At 36.1% G+C, this 23,971-nt stretch overlaps 1 protein-coding gene and 1 long non-coding RNA gene across 2 annotated transcripts in view; one reads left to right on the forward strand and one right to left on the reverse strand.

Moving 5' to 3' along the window:
• The window catches only part of LOC100368010 (uncharacterized), a 59,176-nt gene extending 37,236 nt beyond the window's left edge, over window positions 1–21,940 (reverse strand). Inside the window, exons 1-2 of the mRNA XM_002741927.4 lie at window positions 21,736–21,940; window positions 657–986 (exon numbers count right to left, since the gene is read on the reverse strand). Of these exons, the coding sequence (XP_002741973.2) occupies window positions 657–714 (58 nt within the window). The 5' untranslated portion in view covers window positions 715–986; window positions 21,736–21,940. The remainder of the gene's footprint in view (window positions 1–656; window positions 987–21,735) is intronic.
• A 912-nt stretch (window positions 21,941–22,852) lies between these two features.
• On the forward strand, window positions 22,853–23,551 carry LOC146729668 (uncharacterized). Its single transcript, XR_014928095.1, has 2 exons — window positions 22,853–23,143; window positions 23,379–23,551. It is a non-coding gene; the product is annotated as an uncharacterized LOC146729668 (long non-coding RNA).
• Window positions 23,552–23,971: the final 420 nt, after the last annotated feature.

Below are 23,971 nucleotides of genomic sequence, written 5' to 3' on the forward strand. Positions count from 1 at the left end.
TGACGAGCATCTCTGCAAAAATTCTGAGACTCCAGTGTACAAATATCTGTTATGACAACACATGGTTTATATATTCTTACATGGCGTGATTCATACATGTACATGTTTGTACACTGTCCTTGGGGATGATGGACAAGGCGTAAAACGATGAAATCGTTTGAGTTAGTTTGACTCGATTAATATCTCAATTGTATCATACTAGCTGGTTGCCACACGGGATGCTACGTAGCCAATGGCTCAACAGTATGGCGGCATATTCACTTTGAGCGGCAAAGTCAGTAGTGTTTATCTCAGTCCACGGTTTTATCACAAACATCTGAACGTAGTGAATGGAAAAATCAATTTTTAACTCGGCTATTTTAATCTGTAGCACATGTTTTCGTTTAAACGTTTATTCTCGACTGATGCTTTAGCTAGACTAGATAAGACGTTACTACACTGTACCCAATTTCTTCTCTGAGCGCATTTTGTTATAATTATTTTCTTGATTTTAATCAAACACTGTAACACACGTTTAATTAAAATAGGATTTCCATCGCTGTAATGGAAATATTAGTTGCGTCTGAGCGAAACTCTTCTGGACTGGATATAATTCAGAAACTCGGGCAGAAAAAGGTGATCCCTTTTCAACGAGACAGAAAATTAACTTTACTCACGTATTGCACAGCAACCTAAAATGATTACTAACACCAATGGCAGCTTGGACGACGCCATTTTCAAACTTCCTGAGACACCTGTCAGTGTTGTAGAACGTACTGTCCCGTACTGACCCCGACCACATCAGGTGGAACCGATCCTACGTTCCCACGATGCATTGCAATGGTTAACACACTTCCGACTAATCCCCTTGTTGGCGTCAGCAATTCGTGCGCATCTATCAGTTTGACCTCCGATGTGACGATGTTGTCAATGTCCCTCGTCGTGCTGTTGCTTGCTAAGTAACAGTTACTGATCAAACCGTGATGCCCGCTGAGATTTCAGACAACCTAAAAGATTAAGCGATAATACACACTTATTAAACTGTGTGCGCCATTCCACAAACTAGACTATCGCTGTTGGGCGTCGTCCATCTAAGTAATGGCGGATTTATTTTGCCGCGGAAAGATGTATCAAGTATTATAGCAATCAATCTGCAAGTTAGGCAACCTCTAATTATAGACAACGAATGCGTCGGTCAATGACATTTAGAACCGATTAAAATATTACGCACCATGACGTCATTTGCACCTTTGTTCATAATATTTGCATTGCAATTAGTAATCACGGATTGGCGAAAACATCATTTCGTTGTTAATGCGATGTGAAGAATCGACTCCGATATCATTACCTAGTTAAGTTGATTAGCAAGCAGCATTAGATTCGTAAACAAGCACACCATCTGCATTATTGAGTCAGATGGTGACCCTGTCCGACAATTTGTTGCAAATTTGTTTAACCTTTAACCTTTGAGGTTGTGTTTGTTAAACGAATTGTAAACAAAACAAAAAGCGTTGGCTACGACTCTGTCTATGATGACTTAAGTGTGAACTTTGATCCTCGGATAAACGTAGAACATTGAACAGTGGGAAATACTTAATAATTCACTTATAATGTGGCGATTTTTTGTTAGTTTCAAATACAAATGTTGTCGTACTCTTACCTAATTAATAATAAAACCATAACATTTTGCAGCCCTGTGATTGGTTGCACAAGATTAGTTTGACCGTCTTCACAAGCAGCGTCTATTCGAAAATATACGTGTGTATGTGTGGCGCGGGGGTGAAATATTTCGACTGAAAGAACGCAATGAGCTTGCTTGAAATTTAATATAATACAGACATTCTTTTCTTCCTGTCTTAACCTCCGACCTCTGTTAGAAATTGGTCATTTTTATTTTCATCTAGTCGCTGGGGGCGCGTGTGTTCGTGTTGCAACGATCATTAAATATGCATTTTGAAACCCTCTATGCAACATTCTGAACGTTTAAAGATTTAACTAACATTTTTAAAATAGTAGAGAGTTTACACTCAAACTATTATTGAAGATAGAAGGGTAGGATACTACTACACAATTTGAAGAATAAACATACAATTAAATTAACGGATTATTCTGTAATAAAAATGACCCCATTTCTTCCATAACAATTCTCAAAGTTTTGGTCCTTACTGGTCACAGCGTTTCCCGGAATCTTACTAATATCGCTTGGGTCGCAATAGCCGTAGGTATCGCCGAGGTAAATAATCTCTACACACTGCTTATTATCACTGATTCTTCGTTGCTGGAGTGATTCATATCCCAAAATTCGGTTTCCCTGGGCGCCTCTAAAAAAATAATCTATCCTATTTTTGGCCCCGACCTTTGAATATAGCACATGTTCTGTGCCAATAAATGAGTTTGATATGCATATCAACTTCTTACTGGAACGTCTCCTGTACTTTCCAAAATTTGACAATGGCACTAGCCAAAAATGAACTTCCTGTTCAACGCGTCTTTGATTGTAGCAATACTGACCACTAGACTGTACGTAAAAACACACTCTCGAACTTGACAACATTCACTATCAGACCACTAAGCAAATAGATGCAACTACCAGTTACATCAGGCATGGAGATTGATTCATCACTCATTGAGATTCGATTGCTGATCGGGGTAGCTGTATTTAGTGTTCATGTCTATGCAATATAAAATTATATCACATCTCACTGCTGTTACGCATGCTGTGATTGGTTGAGACTCGGTCACATGACATTGAATGACAATAAATTTTAGTATTACATGGTATATTGCCCACCAAGTGGATATTACATGGGTATATCACATGGATGACGTCACTGAAACGATATTGCGATATATTGTCTGCACTGGTGCTGCCTCTGCCACTGTTGTTTTTGGGGTTGCTTTGGAGGTTTTGAAGGAACTTTAGCCATCCGAAATACTAGTAGACAACGAACGTGCCAGAATGGATATTAAGTACTCTGCTTTGATGTTTAGTGTATTTTTTATATGAAGCAAAAATGTACGGCAAAGCCGCCACTGAAACGTCGCAGCCGGGGTCGCTGCAGCGCGTTCTACGCTGTGAGCATTTCTACGCGTTCCACGCCGATGCTAACCGAAAACACTCTAAAGCTGTGTTGGCTTGTGAAATAGGTGTGGTACGTTCGTGAGAAAGTGATTTCAGTCACTTCCACGGCGCTCTGACATTTTTATCTGGAGATCAAATAACTTGCGTTTGAGAATTTCTCAATTCATTTCAAAAATATTATTCTCGATAAATTGAGTGATCCACACTGCTGAAACACGGTAACTAAATCTTTTTATCCGTGGCTGAAAATAATATTTACTGAGTTTATTTCGCAGTTATTTCAGCATGTATGTATGTTATTGCGAAATGTGAAACTTATAATAGATAAAATAAAATAGTGCATACTTCAAATACAAGTGTTTTATTTTGTGGGAGAGCGGGTGTGGGTGATGTATGGTAGATGTTATTGTGAATGGTAGAGGTCTGTTCGATGTGATGAAATAAATAACACATTCGGGCAATATCACGATTTTACCCTCACAAGCATGTGTTATTGTTTAAGTATCGCTGATGTGAACGGCGGAGGCTGACAGATTGTTTTGGTTCTGCGGCTCTTCTGGCATAAGCAACTCATTTTCAGGTTTGTTTTACTATTCTGACGTGTTTTTGTTCGCATTTTTACTTAAGTACTAGTAAACGGTCCAGGACATAATCATTATGGGACCCTGAATCATAGTTAGGCCCTAATGATTGCAATTACAACCTTATGCTTACAAATAATCAGATATTTATGCTAAAGAGTACAGTACTGGAAACTGCCAAGTACACAAAGCAGTCAAATCAGTAAGAAAACGATACTATGAACTCTATGGTATACATACACATTTAACTACAAAATAATTGTCAGTAAATATAATATTTTTAAATCGTTGTTAACTTTTAATCTTATTTGTTGGGATTTCTGCATGTAGTTACACAGATAGGAAAAATGCATCATTATGGCAAGGAAAAATATATATTTATTTTGTACACGATCTATAATGAATTCTCTTATTAATATTTCATTTTTGGTAGTGTACCTGTAAGTATTGAAATATGTACACATTATATCTTATTGGTGGTGGGAATTGCCAAGCCATTGTGAACAAATATTTTCGTAAATAACACTGACCGCAATATACGCCCTCAAGAAGTGTCACTGATGAAATATTTTATAATTGCAATTTCATTCAATTGTAAATAAATATATATATATTCATTTTTTTTATTGCTAATGATGTGTTATACATTTGTTTTGTACTATAATATTCAAGTATATTTATGCAACACTAATAATGAAAAGAATGCATGATGCAACGCCCACTCTATAAATGGGGAAATATTTCTTGATCTAAGAAATTAGCGGCATTATCAGAGCACGGATCTTATTTGGGAAATTCCTCCCAGAGCACAACTGCACAAATCATAAGGACAAATTAACAGCTCCTTGAGGAGTATTCGATCTTAGAATAGCACCAGTTGTTAATGACATATAAAACTTCAATTCTCAACAACAGTGAAAGGACCAGTTGATGCGACAAAGCCCTACTCCCCACTATAGCTACTCGCAACGAAAGCCACACATCGCGAAGGTACTATTGTGATTGTAAACATATTTTTAACACATGTTCACACATAATATTTAACAACTTCTATTGTCATCAGCAAACGCAAAGTAAAAACAATTTTGTACAATTATTGCTCACTTCTATCAAATGTTCAGATTAGATGATAAGTGTATTTAGTATATCATGTAAAAAAATAAAATGTCCAATTGCCTCTAAGCCTGACTTAATGAGAAAAAGTTAAATGTGAAGCGATCATGCTATTAAAGGGCTATATACGACGGATACAGTACTAAACATCGTTAACGACTGAAACCACTGTTATGGGGATATCAATGCGACATTTGCGGAAGTACACTTTAGTGATATCGATGTTAATCAAGAGCAAAATATAAAACAAAATGTTGTCTTGGAGTATTTTAAGGATGTAATCTACACACACGGGTAAGCATGTGCATGATCGCATTGGGTGTCGTCCCCAGTATTAAAACATTACAAGGCATTCCATACCTATCATATTTTCCGTAAACACCTATTGGGCCGGCAGGTCATCCCGCCGTTAAATAAGGTTTGCGTTGTCTGTCATGTGTCATATATATGTATACGTATATATTGACTTTGAAAGGCTTTTTAGAACAACTATTATTCACCCACGAACTTCTTTAGTATGAATGATAGGCTCTGGAGTACAGATATGACTTTCTTTCAGAAAGTCCCAGAAACCAATGTGACAGCACATGCATTAACCACATGGCCCGAGACAATAACAGACAGATTGTTTTAACCATTGTAACTCAAAATTCGTGGCAAACTGTCACAGAGCAGGTTTGCAAGTGCATAATTTGATCTCTGACATGCGCGGATATGATTTTTAATCAGACTAGGCATAATTGTGTTGCCAATATTTTAACGGCTTGCTAGAAAAGGTTAACTCTAGTTTTAAGAGGGACGAACTTGATTATTTTAACCTTAGAAATAATAACTTATTATTACCGACAGTGGCACAGACTTAACCGGCTGTAATGTATAAGCAACAACAACAAATATTTAGTCCCAAATGCCTTTCAAATCTGTCAAGGGATTGTTTTCCCGCCGCATTCAGGCATGTCTGATAGTTCTCAAGGTAAGGTTAATGAATTTTCAACGCCACTGAATTGGATGGCTCAGCGGTACATGTGTTCAATGAACAACACTTGTTTAGAGCTGTCCTGATTGATCTTTGTCAAATGTATGTTTATGATCAGCGAAGCGAACATGATTACAAACGGGCAGTGTAATTTACTATATATGAAGACTGTGACCCATATTAAAAAAGTTGGCCTTTGATTATTTTTCCCTGAGACGTGAGCAAACTGGCAATAATCATTATATTTGAGTGATGTGGTTCTTTTTGAATATAGTGCAAAGGTGGAATTAAAATATAATTAAATATTTTATTTTTAATTTCTTTCATCATCATTCAGATTTACAGTTGAGCAATAGATCTTTATGAAATTGTATTTTCATGGTTGGTTTTATTCTCGCACCACAGGCCGTGTGAGACCACCAGTATGGGATCAAATCGATTCCACACTTTGTATATATGCTTTACCATACAGATTTTATTCACATGATCGGCAGTGCTATGCGTAACATACGAGGTGGAACTGCAAAAAGTGTTACTGCAGGCACCGTCAACACAACGTTAATAAAAACATGGCCACCGAAATAGCGAATGCCGTACAGCTGGGAATGTCGATAATGACAGACTAGACAAACTACTAATTCAAAATATTATTGGGTGTAGAACCTCTTGGAAGCATTATAATGGATGTCGCGCTTACTGAAGTGCTAAATCATTCGGCAGCGAACTTGCCACGGAGTTTGTGTTGGCAGCATTGTCATCGTGCGCGTGCTAGAACCATGGCAGCTTTGCTTTTGTCAGCCGTTAAAGTAAATATGTATTTGTTCAAATATTTTTTGTTATTCAGTGCGTTCCAAAGTATATACTGATATGGACATTCTATCTGATTGGCACTCTTACATTGAGTGGATGATAGTGAGTACGTTTTGTAATACTGAGCAATACTTCCACTAAGTTGAGCTGGCTCGCATCTACTGTAAACATATATCAAGTTTGTGTTCTCTGTTTTGATATGATATGAGAAAAAGAAATCCACACATAAGTAGCCTAGGTGAGATTTCTCATATGATTTTTTTTGCTCACACGAGCCGCAGGCACCAATACTGTACAACAAAACACAACTTAAAAGCACAAATTGTACTATATAACATACATTGTCATAGCACTATTTGTTACAATTTGCAACACAAGCACCGCAAACGGGCAAAAAAAAATAGTCAGAATAGATATTATGTTTGAATTATCTTTCTTTAACTCGTTTTTTGTTTATATTCGACAACTATTTACAATTAGTTAAACCCAAATCATCTACTCGCTAACGTCGTCTACCGGAACTGTCCAGTTGCATCTCAATGTGCTGTTGATGGCGTGCACAATGACGGCAGCTAAGTACACATACACAACAAACCTATAAATGCAGGCAATATGAAACCAAACTGATTGCATTCGCTTTTCAAATAGGCCATCACTTCTATATGACCGGATTTGCGATAACACGGCGGTACAACTACAATATGGATGTTCTCGTATATCGCAGTACGAACAGGAAACAATAAATCACACTGCGTGTAGTCCCGTCAGTCGTGCACACTCGTAGCGACACGGAGCTCTGTCGACTCTTACTATCTTGTTACTAATGCGGCTGGGAAACGATCAACAAACTGTGAGCCTCTCTAGTCGAATACTATCCATATATTTACTATCTGAGTTCTACGCTATTAACAAATATGGCGCAATATAGTGATTTAGAATAATACATTAGACTAGTACATACCTGGTATAAAAGAGAGCTTTCGTTTCCGTGCTTCTGCATATATGCAGGCTGACAACACACATTGAATCACATTTGTATTTTCGCACCTTAACCCCATGTACAAAAGCCAAATAACGGAAGTTTTACGTCACAAAAAGCCCCCTGCGAGAAGTAATTATGTTTTTCGCTCATACTGTGAAATCGTTATTGGCGTTAATGTTTTGATTAGTGTTTGGTGGTGACAATGGTTCATACAAAACGATTATATAATATACTTGCCTTCATTATATACGGCCAATAATAACAAAATGGGTCGATTCACTTATATATTTATATATATATAATTGCTATGAAATTATTTGTGTAAGTTATTATAGGAGAAAATTGAAAACAACTGTAGCAATATATACACACATTCGTGCGCCAAAGTACTCAATATCTTGCGTGAAATTGAAAAGTGAATTTGAAAATGAGTAGCTTAGTTACTGTATAAGTCATTGAATATCATTGTGTCATGGATTCATTATAACCTTATTACCCGTCTTCCAATTATTGCATTCCTGACTGTATTCGTACAAAACATGGAGCATCTACATCCGGGAGTGTCGTACAATTGATGAATGACTGAGTGCGTTTTCAATAAAATAAAATGATGTTTGCGATAATATATTTTAGCAAAAATTCAATTTAGTTGAGTATGTTATTCTCTTATTATTATTTGTTGTCATTGTGCTCACTGTTGTCTCCTCTTTGCATTGTCTTTACAATTCGTCGGGCACACCAGTTTTAAGTCGGATTTCTTAGAGCAAAAATCAATTCTGATGAAACTATACAAAATTAAAATCGTAAAGTAAAACTGTTTAAATATATTGAATATACAACTTCGACAATTCGGGAAATAAGAATTCTTGATTCAAGTATGATTATGAGGTCACATTATTAAAAGTTATAATATATACAAGATATTGTAGAACATTTTAATGCAAACATAAATACTCTCATCTTTCAAAGAAATCTTCACGTTCGACGTAATTTCACCAATACATAGCAAAAACAAGTTTCATTAATACCTTTCTATATTATGTCGACAACAAGGCGAAGCAATCCTAATTGAAAACAAAAATTGAAATTGCCTTGCGCCGTTCTCACAATATTTCAATAGATATTCATCCATGCCAAATTTCTAAATCATTATTTTCTGAATAAAATTCCGTTACCTAACGAGGTTCCATTGATTAATACGGATACATGTGTGAATGAATTCAATACAACTAGAATACGATTGAATCTTTGCTGCCTAGCACGGATCTCATTAATGACACAGACAGATATACCGACACGCATAATAGTAATATCGACAATGTGCAGTGTGTTGCAGATTGTTGCCACGATATATAATAACCACAATTTGACGTGACATACTGAGGTGTTTTCGAGAGATTTGTATGTACACATGATTGGCTTTAGTTATGTTTTATTGATCATGAGTCAAACATAGACTCGACAGTGACGAGATGTTTGGATGTTATTGTTGTTCTTTATTGTCCAACTATTCATTATAATGGCTGTTCCCCGTAATAAAGCAGTGCAGTACATTTCAATATATGCATATTATGTTACTGCAGGTTGATACGAGTGACAACCAACCATATGAATGAGTGCTATCAGGTGATAACCTTTCTTTCTCACGTTGCCAAGTCGAGACTTAAAATGACAGAGACATCGCAGTTTTACGGAGCCATGTGTACGACACATATGCTTATTCTTGCTAATTAGGCATGAAGTGTAATCGCGTCAGTGGACGCGAATTTGCAGTTACGGCCACTCACGGTTATCGATAATCAGCATAAATATTACTCTTCCATCGATATCATTTCGAAATAAACGTTCTTGTTATGTTATAACAAGCTAGTGTCATTGCATAATCCGAGTAATTGGTGTTATTCAGTCTGAATACAAGTGTCTCAGATCTTTCTGTAATTCTATGATCAAAAGTTTAATTATCTTATAATTAATATCAGTCTTACAAAAATATCAACTAAGGTGTTTGTGTTATGTTTAATTAGCGTACGAGCGTTACACAGAGACTAATATTTCTATCACTGATATCAACTAAATGTAGATATTCAAAACAGCAAATCACTCAAATTTCAAACCTGTGCTAAAACTACTTTAACTGATTTACAAAAAGTCATATAGAAGCCACGCGTCCAATAAACAGAACAGCCTTCTTTCTAGCTTCAATGCGCGAAGACGTAATTGTGCGCTCCACCATAAGAGAAAAACATTCCAATATGCAATGTACGTATTATATTTGTAAAAAATATGTTTGTCAGACTCTAATATTTCGCCTGCAAAAACGCCCAGAAATGTGATCCAAATTTTGTCACCTTCACAAAAATATTACATCAAATTAAAATAACATCCGATGGTCTTGGTGCTTTAGTTCCTATATGGCAATTTTCGTGATTTTTATTCTCACTGAATGTATTTCAATAAATAGGTTTACGTTGAAACGTAGTCTCATAATACTACTCTCGAATACGTTCAACGGATTCAACTATGTATAATTTCATATATGATCAGCTATAAAATATAATAATAATAATATTTATAAAGCATTCGGAACGGCAACAAAAGAAAAGAAAAGAAAAGAAAAGAAAAAAATCATACATATCTGAAACTGAAAAAAAATAAATTGACAATAGATCTCATGCTGAATTCATACTACTTTCATTTCCGTGTTACAAAGATGTTTAAGAAACTGTCGTACTTCTTTAAAAACAATGTCCCCCAACTCATAATTCATATTCCGTGGAATGTCACCAAAAAGCAAATTAAACTTGAAATTCATCCCCCTGAGAGAAGGCAATTCGTTAGTGTTTGGCCTTCATCGATATTTGAGACTATTTTGATTAAATCAGAGTAAAATTTATTTCTTAAGTGGAATGTTGCATTGCATAGAAATAGGAAATGATATACATCTTCTATGCCACCATGACACAACTTACAAATGCCATTCCCTCTGTAATTTACCCATTTAAGTTTATTTCCTTCTAAATTCAGTGCGTTAGACCGAACCTTAAACATTAATGGTATGCCATAATGATCATATAGATCCTTAATATAATTGTTGTTATTTATTTTATCTGTAAAATGTTTCAGTTCATTCTCTTCACCTATTTTATGAAAGCTTTTGATCCACTGTTTATTAGTCTGTGTTTCAGTTCCATAAACATGTCCATTAGAAACAAGAATTTTGTTTATATATTTTGTCCAATTTCAGATAAGCTTAAAGTTATTTTCCTGGGATTTATGTAACTCTATAAAAACAACGTTGATCCACCTGCTATTGTAATTTATTTAAGTACTGTATTCCAAATTTATCAAGAATATAGACTAAATCTGCCCATCCTAAATCTCCTAAATACAGCTGTGCCTGCAACATTTCTATTCACTTTGAAAAGAAATTTGCCAAATTCGTATTGTAGGCTCTTCAACTTATTTATGCCTTCTTACTTTCCAAAAATCATACACCATACCCATAGCTAATGGATGGCATTATTATATTGTGCCACAATACATCACCATATTCAAATCTATTATAACTATTATGTTGATTTATAATTGATTTACAATACGCTATTAGTTTCATCGTTTTCTTATAAATTCCAGTGAACTGTGCATGGTCTTTAAGATTTTTAGAAATAATAAAGCCTACATATTTATATGTGTTTGTTTCTTCTAATAAAAATTCTTAATTTCCAAAATGTGCCTGTTTTATGAATTTTCTTACCGAAGTACATTATTTGAGATTTAGGTTGGTTAAAACTTAGTTTCCATTGTTTTGCAAATATATCTGCTATATTCAGCATGTTTTGTAATCCCACTGCATTGTTTGCGATGAGAACAACGTCATCTGCCCAGAAAAGTCCGAGGATTACTTGTTCTCCAACCTTCATCCCAAGGTCTGAATCATGCAGCATTTTCGCAAATTCATTGCTATAAATTGAAAATAATAAGGGAATAAGTACACATCCTTGCTTAACCCCTTCAGTTGTTTCAAAGTAATCTATTTCTTTTTCATTATAATTTCATCATACATATCGTCAATGATGTCCCAAACTTTTCCCGTAATTCCTACATTCCATAATGCAACTCTCAGCCCATCTCTCCAAACTCTATCGAAAGCTTTCGAAAAATCAAGGAAGGCAACATAAGTTGATTTCTTGATTGATTTGCGGTGTGGCACAATACCTTTAGAGGCAAAAATGTTCTCCCCAATTTAATTTTGTTTCAATTATGTTTGCATAAACTTTGGATACGGCTGAGTTTAGAGTAATGCCTCTATAGTTATTTAAATCTTTTATGTCACCTTTCTTGTGAATTGGTTTTACATCCCCTTGTGTCCAATCGTTTGGAATTTTTTTATTATTCAGACATGACTGAATTCATTGACGATGTCATCAGGGCCGCACGCTTTACCAGTTTTACAGAATGTTATTGCATTTTGAACATCGTCTCGGTTTATTGTGATTGTATTAATTTCTGCAGTATTATTAGTGTCTTCTCCACAGTGGATTGTATTTTCCTAATTATTTTTAACCTTTCTAATATTTTTTTTATGGAAATCTGTCTTATTTTTGTCTTCAACTACAGCCTTGTTCATTTTTCCTAATGTGTTCCAGTAATGTTTTAGGTTATTTTTAATTACTGTATGGTTCGTTGTCATGTGTCTACTTTTACCTAGAGTGTCATTATTAATTTGTGTTTATTAATATTTTTTGGTCCCTTTAACTCTTGCCAAAACATTTTTGAAGACCTTCCCCTTTGTTTTAGCTATATCTACACTACGTTTTACTTTAAACTCCAGCATTTTATTATTTATTAAATTGTGTGTTTTACTTTTCAGGTCAATATAGGTGGACCAGAGTTGATCTCCGTCTGCTGCTTTCCTTGTATCTACAGATAATTTTGCCCAGTGTCTGTATTTTCTACAGGCATCCCTTCTCTCATTGATGGCATCATTAATTTCTTTATCCCACCATCCTTTACCTCTCGTATCCCCCAACTTTTTTGCTAATACATTTGTTTGCAACTTGAAGTAAGCTAATTTTCCATTCATCCCACAGATCATTTAAGTTTTTCACCTTATCCTTTTCCCCCATTCCCTGAATGAATATATTATCCCTTGTTGAAATGGTTTCCAATCTTTGTTATAATTTAATTTTCATGCTTTCTTATTATTTGGGATTAGTGATTCTCCTGGATCCAGGTCTAAATCTAAAATCATAACGTTGTGATCACGTTGTGATAGATGGTAGTTTGAGTTGTTGTCTATTAAGAATTTTTGTGAAATATCTTCAATAGATTTAGTAATCAAGAAGTAATCAATAATAGATTGTTGATTATTTCTAAATCAGGTAAATTTACCTTCAGCACATTGTGATGTGCTAAGGTTAGGCCAGAATCCTCACAAAGGTCGATTAATTTTCTACCATTGTAATTCCTAGTAATATCATCATTTTGAATAAAATCATCTACTCTATCATTGTAGTCGCCCATCAACAGAATATTTTCATTACCTTGATTTTCAAGGGTTAATACATCTACTAATAACTAGTGATATAGCTCATCGACTAAATTCTTATTTTTACACTCAACATGAAAATAAACTATACAAATTCATTCACATTCACAAACACATTCATTTGAATAACAACTGAATTATGGATTAGAAATACAATACCCCCACCTTTAGCTCCACGTATTTATGTACAAAGTTGTATTCTGGAATTTGCACTACATCATCTCTTTTTAGAAAAAAATCACAAATACCAAAAATCAAAATATTCTCACTGTGTAATAACCTAGATACTAGTTTTTTTGGATTTGAGTCCGCTTATGTTATTATACCCAATTTTGGTAATGGTCTTCTTGCTTTTAGCACACCTGGATGGGAAAACATCATTATTAGTCAGTGATTTAACAGTCTTATATAAGCTCTGTGTTTTCCCTCAAAGTCGTTCGGTGATTTACTGGCAGTGTTTAGTGTACATTCTTTATCACCATTAATACATTTTGTCTCAGTGTTAACAGTCTTTTCTTTCTGAGACGGCACTATCTTCTTGGCCAAAACATTAAGCTCTTCTGATTGGACGGAATTTCTCCTCGTGACCTTCTTCACCACAGAAATGGCATCTTATTCTCTTTCCATGTCAGCATACCCGTTCAACATGGCAACTTTCACCGCAGTTGCTATACTCGGCTGGTAGTCTGTTAGTATTTACTTTTCATTACAATTAAAATTGTCACAGTACACTGTACCGGATTCAAAAAAGAGAGAAAATGTAGATATGTATAATTAAAACGTCCTCTCCATGTAAAAAATTAAAGCAGTTTATTTAGTCATTCGTTTGTCAAATAGTTTAATAAATTGTATTTTCAATTGTCTGGTGACTTTAGACAATAATATCAATTCAAATGTTGCCTGTATAGCTGAGAGCATAAAGTACCATACATCACGATATTTTACAAATTCAACATAGTGTGGATCATATATATGCCGAAACAACATGTCCTGAGCTATCATATATCCAGTTATTACGGGGAAGGTTGCTCCGTGTTGCTAGTCCGTTGATACGACTAGGACCATCTAGTGATCCTGGGGTCGGGGTGAACTAGCTTTGTGGGTCCGCAGGTGGCTGGTGAGGCCAATCTGTGCCCAGAAGAGGCTCTGGCAATGCTGACAGGGGGTGGTAACAGCTGCTTCTTTGTGACACGCCCTCTGGCAAGTAAGCGATTCTGTGACGCGAATGGATGTTTTGCAGCAATGTATGTCGCTGTGTTTGTCAATTGTAGTCGTTTTGCATTAACAAATGGTGACGTTGAAAAACGAACGAACAAGATATACGCTTTGAACGACGTTATTTGTCCCCATCTACGTCACAGTGACGTCACTGTATCAACTTTTTGCTAGAGCGCGCGACGTTTAATAGAAGTGTACTTATTTCTGATATGCATTCATGCCGTAACGCCGCTTTAGAATACAACTTGAAAAATACTGTCGAATTTTGGTATTAGCCAAATACCATAATAGCAAGATATGACTAAAGAACTGCAATGACGACAATAAAAGATGATTTTAAAAAACTGACAAGGTGTTGAAACCAAAGTCATACATCTCTGTAATATATAAGTAAAAGTTCGGTCTGTTACACCCCACTTTGTGTCGGTCGCTATCGTTTTAATGAGTATAGGTGTAGGCAATTTTGCGATAATAAGCGATTTCATTACTGTAACATTGTTGACGTCAGCGCCATCGTGCTAGCCATTTATATTACCAAATATTCTTCCAACCACTACTAATAAGAGTGTATTATTAATCCGGGATCATATTCATATGCAAATGAATGTACGGAGCCTGCATATTCCACGATCGATGCAACACCGCGATTGCGCACACAACGAGACTGTGAAGTATCTTTTAGGATAAAGACAAATGCATGTATCTCAGTATCTTTTGAAAAAACAACTCGGTCATTCCAGGATCTGATGGGGATTAGTAAGTACTCGTTGCGAAATGGGAAGATTGAAATAGTTTCATATTGGATACATTCATTATTATGCTGCCTCTTGTTTCGTGTTCGTGTCCCTACAGAGGACATAATTATAATTTACTTACCAAGTAGATGAAACCAATAATCATACCATATGGTACATGGTTTACAACAACGCTGAGACTGATCATTCTGATGTTCAGTTTGTTTTTCGCAAAAGATAATAAGAGCCTATTCATGTCTGTTGACTTAATGGAAGTGGGATGATTTGTTTTATGTAATATTTGCACTGTTATCGTTGTTGCGCTCATTCAAGTCATTATTCATTATTTTATTTTAATTTATGTTTGTGACATAGAAAATATGTGAGGTATTTCCGCTTATTATGATACTATAAATTAGGGGTAAATGCTATTACCATTATACTTCTCTCACCGTAATGCCATAAGTTAAAGCGTGCCGTATTATTGCGGTATTTTACGGGGTGTTTTCATCCTACCATATAAGGAAATGCGAATTCCAAATATGGAATGATCACGCGCGTAAGCGGCCTCTAATAATAAAAACAAACATGGCTATCATTGGAGTTTGACCGGACTCCACACAAAGAAGTTCTAAACTTTTTGGATTTTAGCATTCCAATGACGTATCCTTGGAAGGAAAAGATGTATAATACTATAATAAGTTTATTACGAGATACCTCAAAGTATGCTCTCGGACAGTACGCATGCGCGTCGAACTACGCTGCGGGTCGGTCGATACTCCAGCTGTACTGTCTTCGTGCATACTTTGGGGAAATCTTGTAATAACCTCATATTAACAGTCGCAAATGCCTGGGTGGCGCTGGTTTGTTCCACTACTATAGTAACGCTTGATCCAGCTTACGTATTTCGTTATATTACAGTGACAATGATTTAAAATATATATATATCAACCGACACGGGCGTTGGAATCTATATATATTTCATTTACTTATCGCAGAAAAAATTGAATATACATGTATGTGATACTCAATGCATCTAAGTGATGTGCGTTGAATGTAGTGCGCAGCGCATCGTCAGAAGATAGTAGCCAACCTGTAACTGAACGTGACTACCCCAAGATAGAGTGGATAAGATTAAATTTAAAAACACATTATGCACGTCTGTGAGGTATCATCTCGTTACCAATATATACACCATATTGTGTATGTGAAACGAGACATTAATAGTAGAATATTTATTCAGAGGGGTCTTTTTAATTAGGTCATATTTTAGGTTAGATTAGTTAATTAGTTAGTTAGTTGGGATAGCTTGATTTGTTTGTCATTGAAGGCCAGCCTGAGTTACAATGTACTACGTGTGGTTATAAACGAGACAAGATCCTCCAGTAAAACAATGTGAAATATGTGGATGCCAGAGCAAGATATACATTATTGTTAGCGAACAACAACATAATTTATACACATTTTATAGTCTTAGCTTGTTCTTGAACTGATAAATCAATAAATAAATCAAATGGGCTAATTTGATGTTCTTCGTCAACACGGCGTCATTGCGCATATTTGTACACGTCCTCTTCATCGGTGCCCATTAACAACCGAGTGCACTGGGGAGCACGTGTTCTTTATAAAAATCCTTCCACTTTGTTATCACTTATTTTCTAATTTAGCGCAAGATGAACTTTCAAATGGCGTACCATCAGCATCGTAGTAAAAATTGTGTACTGCTCTTTTGCACGGGTAAACTTATTCAGAGAGGCGCGCATAATATAATAATATCTTGGCGCGGAGCCTCGGCTCTATTTGAGTGAATAAATTTCATTTCAATAAATATTCACTGGAGGGATATGCACAAATAAGATTCATTGAGTGTGTTTCACGCAATGATATGGTCGATTTCCTGATTTCCTATTTGTTTCTGTTTCAGCACTTGGCTTGGTTCGGCTTTATTTCCTTATGTAAGGAACGCGCCTTATGCTCGTGGTTATTGCAACTGTAATGCCAGAGCAGTAACCGAATAGCGACCAACACAACCGACCGTGTGTAAGATTGATACGTCGTGTTATGTACTCTTAAAACTCGGCATGTTGTTTCAGGGACAGCCTGAAGTGCCACGGGCGCCACGTTGCGCTGTGACTGCAACACTATGTTGTACTTTGCTGGAAATATAAGGTGTGCATTAATGTTATGATTCTGTGAAAAGAAACATATCCACTCTCAAAAGATATTCAAATGAAAAAAAGGATATATATCATAGACCGCGATTGCATTTAAAAAAAACAATTACAAAATAATGTGTTTTTTTTCTCGGTAAATATACGCATGTTAGGCGAAAGACTCCGATCTTTGAGCGTTATCGACTTAACATGGCTCCATATCTCTTTCCTAAATTGATTGAGTTTTTTTTTAGAAGTAGTGATATGAAAAAGAGTCAAAATGTCTCTCTATATATTAGAAATATACATTATACATGAGAGTCGATGGGAGCGATCTGTGAGGCACCAATACGACGCATTGGATTGTTGATTTAGAGAAGGCCAGAGTTTGTCGCAGAACAATTACTTACTATATATTTTTAGATACGCAAATACTGAGCAAGTTCGTTAATGTGCAATTGTGTCGATCTAATTATCCTTGACACGTGCCTTGAATATCGCATTATTTACACGCAACTGTGATAGGTACTGCAGTGTATCAACGTATGTCCGTGGGTCGAGGAGAGAAATCGAAACAGATCCGCGTAATCAAACGATCATGAAACAATCATGTATAATTATATCTTATTTCCAGAAAAAAAAATGGATTAGCTCACGCTGTGGAATTCATTATTTGAAATCATATACCATCATTTTCTGTGGAATTACAGCCCAGTCGAATATTACAACAACCGCGCATATCCGTGTAATGTTTAACGTCATTCAATCATCTCTGCAACAAAAAGTTGGGGTCATTGAGAGTTTATTCGCAATGAAGCTGACAATCTCTCAATGACTGCCAGTGATCGTGTTTTGCTGGTGCCAGCTGTGAACTCTCAATTTCAATGTACAGCCAATGTATTGGCAGTTTTTATTAAGTACGTTTCATGGAATATCAACAGTGGCAGGTCTATTCACAGTCTTCATACAGATGTGGTAGCAAAACACAAATAAAATACAAAGTAAACATACATCTTATGCACCGTATCAAAAGTATCAATGCAAATCGACGAACAATGGTGAATCTAACAATAACTAATATTCATTCATTATAAAAAAATTAGTATATTTTTTATTTAATTTTATGTCATTGAATTGAAGAATACGCAGGATTCTATACATATATTTAATTAGCACTGTCTGTAATCCCGTACATGTAGTATTATAGTATTGTTTCACGAAACATCAATACTTAGTCGGGATGACATTGTAAAACAGCAGTAGTCATTTACATACAGATCTAAATATTAAATCTAGTCGCTGATGATGAAGCGAATAATGATGAAGTGTGATTGTATGGTTATTAATCTATGTTATTATGTATTAGCATACTAGCGACAATTAAATGGTTTCCTCATCATACTCTCGTGTTAGATAAATTGATTTTGCCATTTTTTAATTGATTGCACCTGTCCAATAAATACTTTTCCAAATATCGATCTAAATATTAATATTAATTAAACCGTACATCATTATTTATGAATTCATTTCATTATTATTTTTACTTATTTTCACCTATTCGAACGAATTTATATCACTTCATCTTGGGGTAGTTACGTTCAGTTACAGATTGTCTACCTTCTGACGATGCGCTGCGCATTGCATTCAGCGCACATCATCATGTGTTTTTGGAGATATTAGTAATGATACAAAGTCACGAGGATTACATCACGATTTGCATCCTCTCATAAGACTAGGACCAGCTTTAAATTTACGGCGTGTAACGCAGTAATGAGCACCTCTAATCTGTTTACAGTGGCGAGACACTTTGCCGTGATCGAGTGTTTGAATCATACGTCGCATGTCCATATGGCTGCAATATATGCGCAATGTATCCCATATGCCAGTACAGTGTAATAAAGCAGTGTATTAATGTTCTCATACCTCCGTACTGTGTAATAGAAATACTGGCGATCTGATTGGTCCATGCAAACAAATTAAAATATCTACATCTGATATCATGAAATACGTCAATATATGTTGGCGGTTTTACACAATATTTCAAAAATTATGATTAACAATTAGATTAATTTGAATAATTGTGGTAGTTTCACGTTTCGTTATTTCAAATTCTCCCAACCTAAACTTTTCACTCATGTCGAGTGGCAGTTTTTTCACGAACCGTGAACCGACCACTGTTTGAATTGCAATCAAAATTAGTAATCATGTTACTAATACATTCCCGAACCCGATAATTCAGTGATGGCTTCAAAAATAACTATATTTGGTAATGGCAATAGGAATAATCTATGCACAAAATGCACAAAACAGGATAATCAATTTATGATTAAGATTTTACACTCGTTTAATAAATCTAATATTTTGATCTCACCTCTTTTCATATTACACATCTTTTCAATTCAATGTGCATGCGATGTTTCTAGTGTATATCATGCCGCCATATTGTGTAACTAAAACATAATGTAGGTAAATGTTGCCTCAAAAACAGTGTGTAATTATATACCAAAATATTGTACAAAGACGCGTGTTGCGTTTCTTTGCTCTGCATTGAACTTTGCTCAGTGCGCCAACGACTGAATATGCTTATGATTCATTTGTATATTCAAATGATTTCCGTTCACGGGATAACCTGTGTATTTAATCCGCTGGTTACATTTAATATGTTGCGAGAAGCTTGTTTTACATCCGTCTAAATATAGTAATAATATTTAGTTAATTTGAACAGGGTTCAGTCCGTTGCAAATTGAATTATAATTATAGTTGACGCCAAATTAATGCTGATTTAATTAACCGTTTGTGGGTTTCTAGTCCACGTGCTGTTCTGTTCTATTATTTACAGACTCTTTTGTGTAGCGTGTTGACGGCGCACAAACGCGCAGACTCGTTATCCTCGGGGGCGGAACTACGTCACAAGACGTTCCACGTTGCTAAGACGCGCACCACTGTACCATGCATTTCTATGGGCTCTGTGCGTGCTGCTGTGGAACGCCGGTCGAGTCGGTGAAAATTCGAGAAAACAACACAAACTCAACTTCAAAGTAATCCTGAACAACCAAATTTATATATGTTACATACGTAGGGCTAATCTTGTTACACTGTTCAGGGGAGTCTCAAACAACCATCCGAAAGTACCGTTTTATGTGAGTTTTTGGTCTTTGTTTTCATGGCGAGGGTTGCCAGGCGGCGAAAATGCCCAGATGTCCGCCCCGAAGATTGAAGCATTCTTATGAGCTGCGCCCTCTAGTGTCTGTGAGTGTTCATTGCGTCAAAATGGCACAGGTCGCTGAAGTCGATGTTCTTCAAATCGACAACGGTGTTTGATTTTGTAGTTGCTTTTCATCTAGAATATGGTAACATTTCTAAAATAATGCAACGTTTATTGGTGCAGACTAAAACAATATCGACATTTCATTTAGTCGGAGGATGTCTTTGACACTAAAAGGACGTGGTTTACAGGCATATTTGATTACGTAACCATTGCTTCGAATCAAACATTTGCCTGCAGACAGACAGACACTGAAACTACCCCCCCCCCAATAAGTATACTCCCATAATGCATGTGTGTTCAATATACGGTACGGACGGGAACTGACAGGATAGAGAGTAAATATGCGAAATTGTTTTTCCTCTCCCGGCGGTCGCCATTGCCTCTCGACGTGTGACTAAAATGAAACTTACAGTACATTAAACACTTCTATCTTTGACGTCCATATGTCTTAGTTCAGCTGAATCAACTCAAAGTGTGATCTTCATTTGAGTTCACTACGTGTACATGCGCTTCATTCTATAGAGCGCCGATTCCTGGTCTCGTTATAACTGAATCACACATCGCGAAGTGCGAACAAGCAGATAGAAAGCATTTAAAAAAATATCAGCGGAGATAAGCGACCTTAATGAGTCTGAAACTCAAATTAAATACAAAGTGGTATACAGCTATCGTTAAACGTGGCAGGATTGTTTGGGCTTGGGGTTTGTAACGTTGATTGATCTATTGAAAAGGAAAAACTTGCATCAATACGGTAATCAACTGTACGTATTTTGGATCATATTATTTATTACGCCACGTTTACGTAACCAAACAAAAATAGCGAGAAATAATTTCAATGTCGAATTCCCTCCATGTCTTCAAACAAAGATATATATTGTATAAGGTTTTTTTATGAATAGAATTCATTATATCGAACATGTGAAATAACACAGCCGTTAAGATTAATCGCAATATTTTGTTATTGTCTGGATTTTTAGAACTAAATTGAAATGCATTAGCGTGGGGTTTGTGACGATTTAGATACAATGAAAAAGGTGTCAAAAGCAGCACAGGGCGTATGGTTTTACGCTAACAGTTTCGCGTAGGAAGCGTTCGAATGCCGGAAATGAAGTAACCACATTGAACACATTTCATACTGAATTAGGTACCGAGTTCTTCCGGCGTGAACCATACTTCTATTTGAAATTAGTAACTCCAGTTGTGCTAGGAATTATTAATCGACAATAACGTTTTAAAAACATATAAATTACCAGAAAAATTAAAATGCAAAACTAACAGTTTTTACTCTCACCGTAATTTCCAGTGTTAGTCACGGAGTTCATTTAGCGCAATGTTCGGAGTGACAATTGGCTGCATACTATATCATCGTGTCTATTCCACTCTGCTATCGCGGCCAATTAGCTTGATATATCCCCGTCGATGTTGGTTAAGGTATGTTACGAGCAACGTGATAACAGTGAGCGATGAACGCTAGCGTCGGCACACACTTGCTGCACACACTGTGTCAATTGCAATTGCAATCGGACGTTCTCAAGAACATTCACTATATTCAGCTCATTCTACTAGATGGCAGGGGTGGATGGGTTAATACAGATGTGCGTAATCGATAAGGATAAACGCATTGCATAGATGTAGTCATAGTAGCATTTGGAGATTAGATTAAATTATTATTTAAGCGTTTGTGTAAAAAACACACCTTTGTCAACTTGAAATATGCGGATACATTATGATATGCGTATGTCCGTCCAGATATGCACAGTTGTTCTAAATTTGATTTTGTTGTATTTCATTGTGATTTGTCTTTAATGTTGCTACACGGCCGTCATTGTTCATATCATAGTAACTGATAACAACCGAATACACCTACACATTCCGGCAACACATGGTTTGAAGTATTGACCCCATTGACCTTTGCAAATAGTACTACGACTGATATCAAAGCGGACATGTAAAGTCAGAGTGGGCATGTAGGTAAGAACAGAATGCAGAGGTGTACCTTACCCGCGGTAGCTTGTTAGTCGCTGATGTGTTCAGAAAACACGCTCGCGTCTCTGGTTTTATATCACTGATTGTTTGTCAATGCGCGCGCCCTCCACGGACATCTCAGCATATGGTGTCATCAATGATGGTGCACCGCCGAGGCCTTGGTTACTTCCACCCTATCATATGTATCAGGTGGTCCGTCATAACATAACCCAATACCTGACGCTTAACGACTAAACGATTACACAGCCTACAATAATTTCAAAATTGATTTGCTCGACCACAGCTGAAACACGCGATTATGACTGTCACCTTACAATAGGAACAGATTGTGACGCTGTACGAGTGAAAAATCTACAAATATCTCCCGTAATCTAAGCACAGGATGCGTGTTTGTATATATAATGTTTAGCTAATACGATTGGACTTAGTGTTGTTTTTTAAATGGATGTGATACACGTCATCAGCTTATGGGGCGCCATCCCGTTGTAGGAGCGATCATACACTGAATTGCAAATGTTGTTGCCGCTGGATTAATCTAAATTATAAATGATCGAAAGCAGAGACTGTGAATATAAACGTTTTGGATCTATATTCAGTTATGTGTAGCCACAATAATATGAAAATTAACGGACATATTCTCAATGTGTCATAATCGCACACAGGGGGTACCAGCGCATCAGCCATTAGCCAAGTTCAACCGCTCAGTGAAATCCGTGAGTTTATGCAAATACTTTTTTTACAAGAAGATTAACTATACATTTTAAAACAGCCTATATAGATATTGTTGCTGAGTAATGATTAATTATATACAGCGCCACACAGGGAATAAATAGTATTAACCATACGTGCTTGTGCTTTAAGAAAATTAACATTTCTGTCAGCGACGTTCGATGGATGTACATTTATTATAATCCACTAAATAATAGATACGTTGTTTCTCAACTGTAGATGTCAAGAAGATTAGAGATACCCTCGCTTTGACGTCATGGGATAAGCCAACGTGCTTATTTATTAATGCAGTGAAGGTTGAACTGAAACAGCACTAGTCTGTGTGAAGCGAGCATATTATATACGTATTTACATGGAGTAATAAATGTCGTACGTATTACGTTAATACCACATTTTATCAATGTATCGTTTAGTGGGGGCGGTGATCTCGTTTCAACTTTATTAGTGGGACTATCAGATATTCAATGTGAAAGTGATAATTGTGAGTTGGGAAACAGGATTGATTTGACAGGGGACATCGGTTCAACACTTGAATCTGCAAACTGTTCTTTGAAAATGCCGAGAAAATTAATTTAGCTTTTAGATTATTTATTAGTAATACGTCGGGGTCTCCGGAAATACAAAAAAAAATACTTATTAATTTCGGGGTTGGGATTTGATATTCCCAAGACACGTACAACGTATACAGCGATAACGATCAGTTTGAGTGTCAGATATATATGTATACAAATTGAAAATACAGCGCATGCGCGGATAACAATGAGTGCTTTGATAGTATCTCCTGAGCATGGTGATCGTTTGAACCGAACAAC

Source organism: Saccoglossus kowalevskii, chromosome 21, assembly GCF_978046115.1.
Source record: "Saccoglossus kowalevskii chromosome 21, keSacKowa6.1, whole genome shotgun sequence".
Lineage (NCBI taxonomy): Eukaryota > Metazoa > Hemichordata > Enteropneusta > Harrimaniidae > Saccoglossus > Saccoglossus kowalevskii.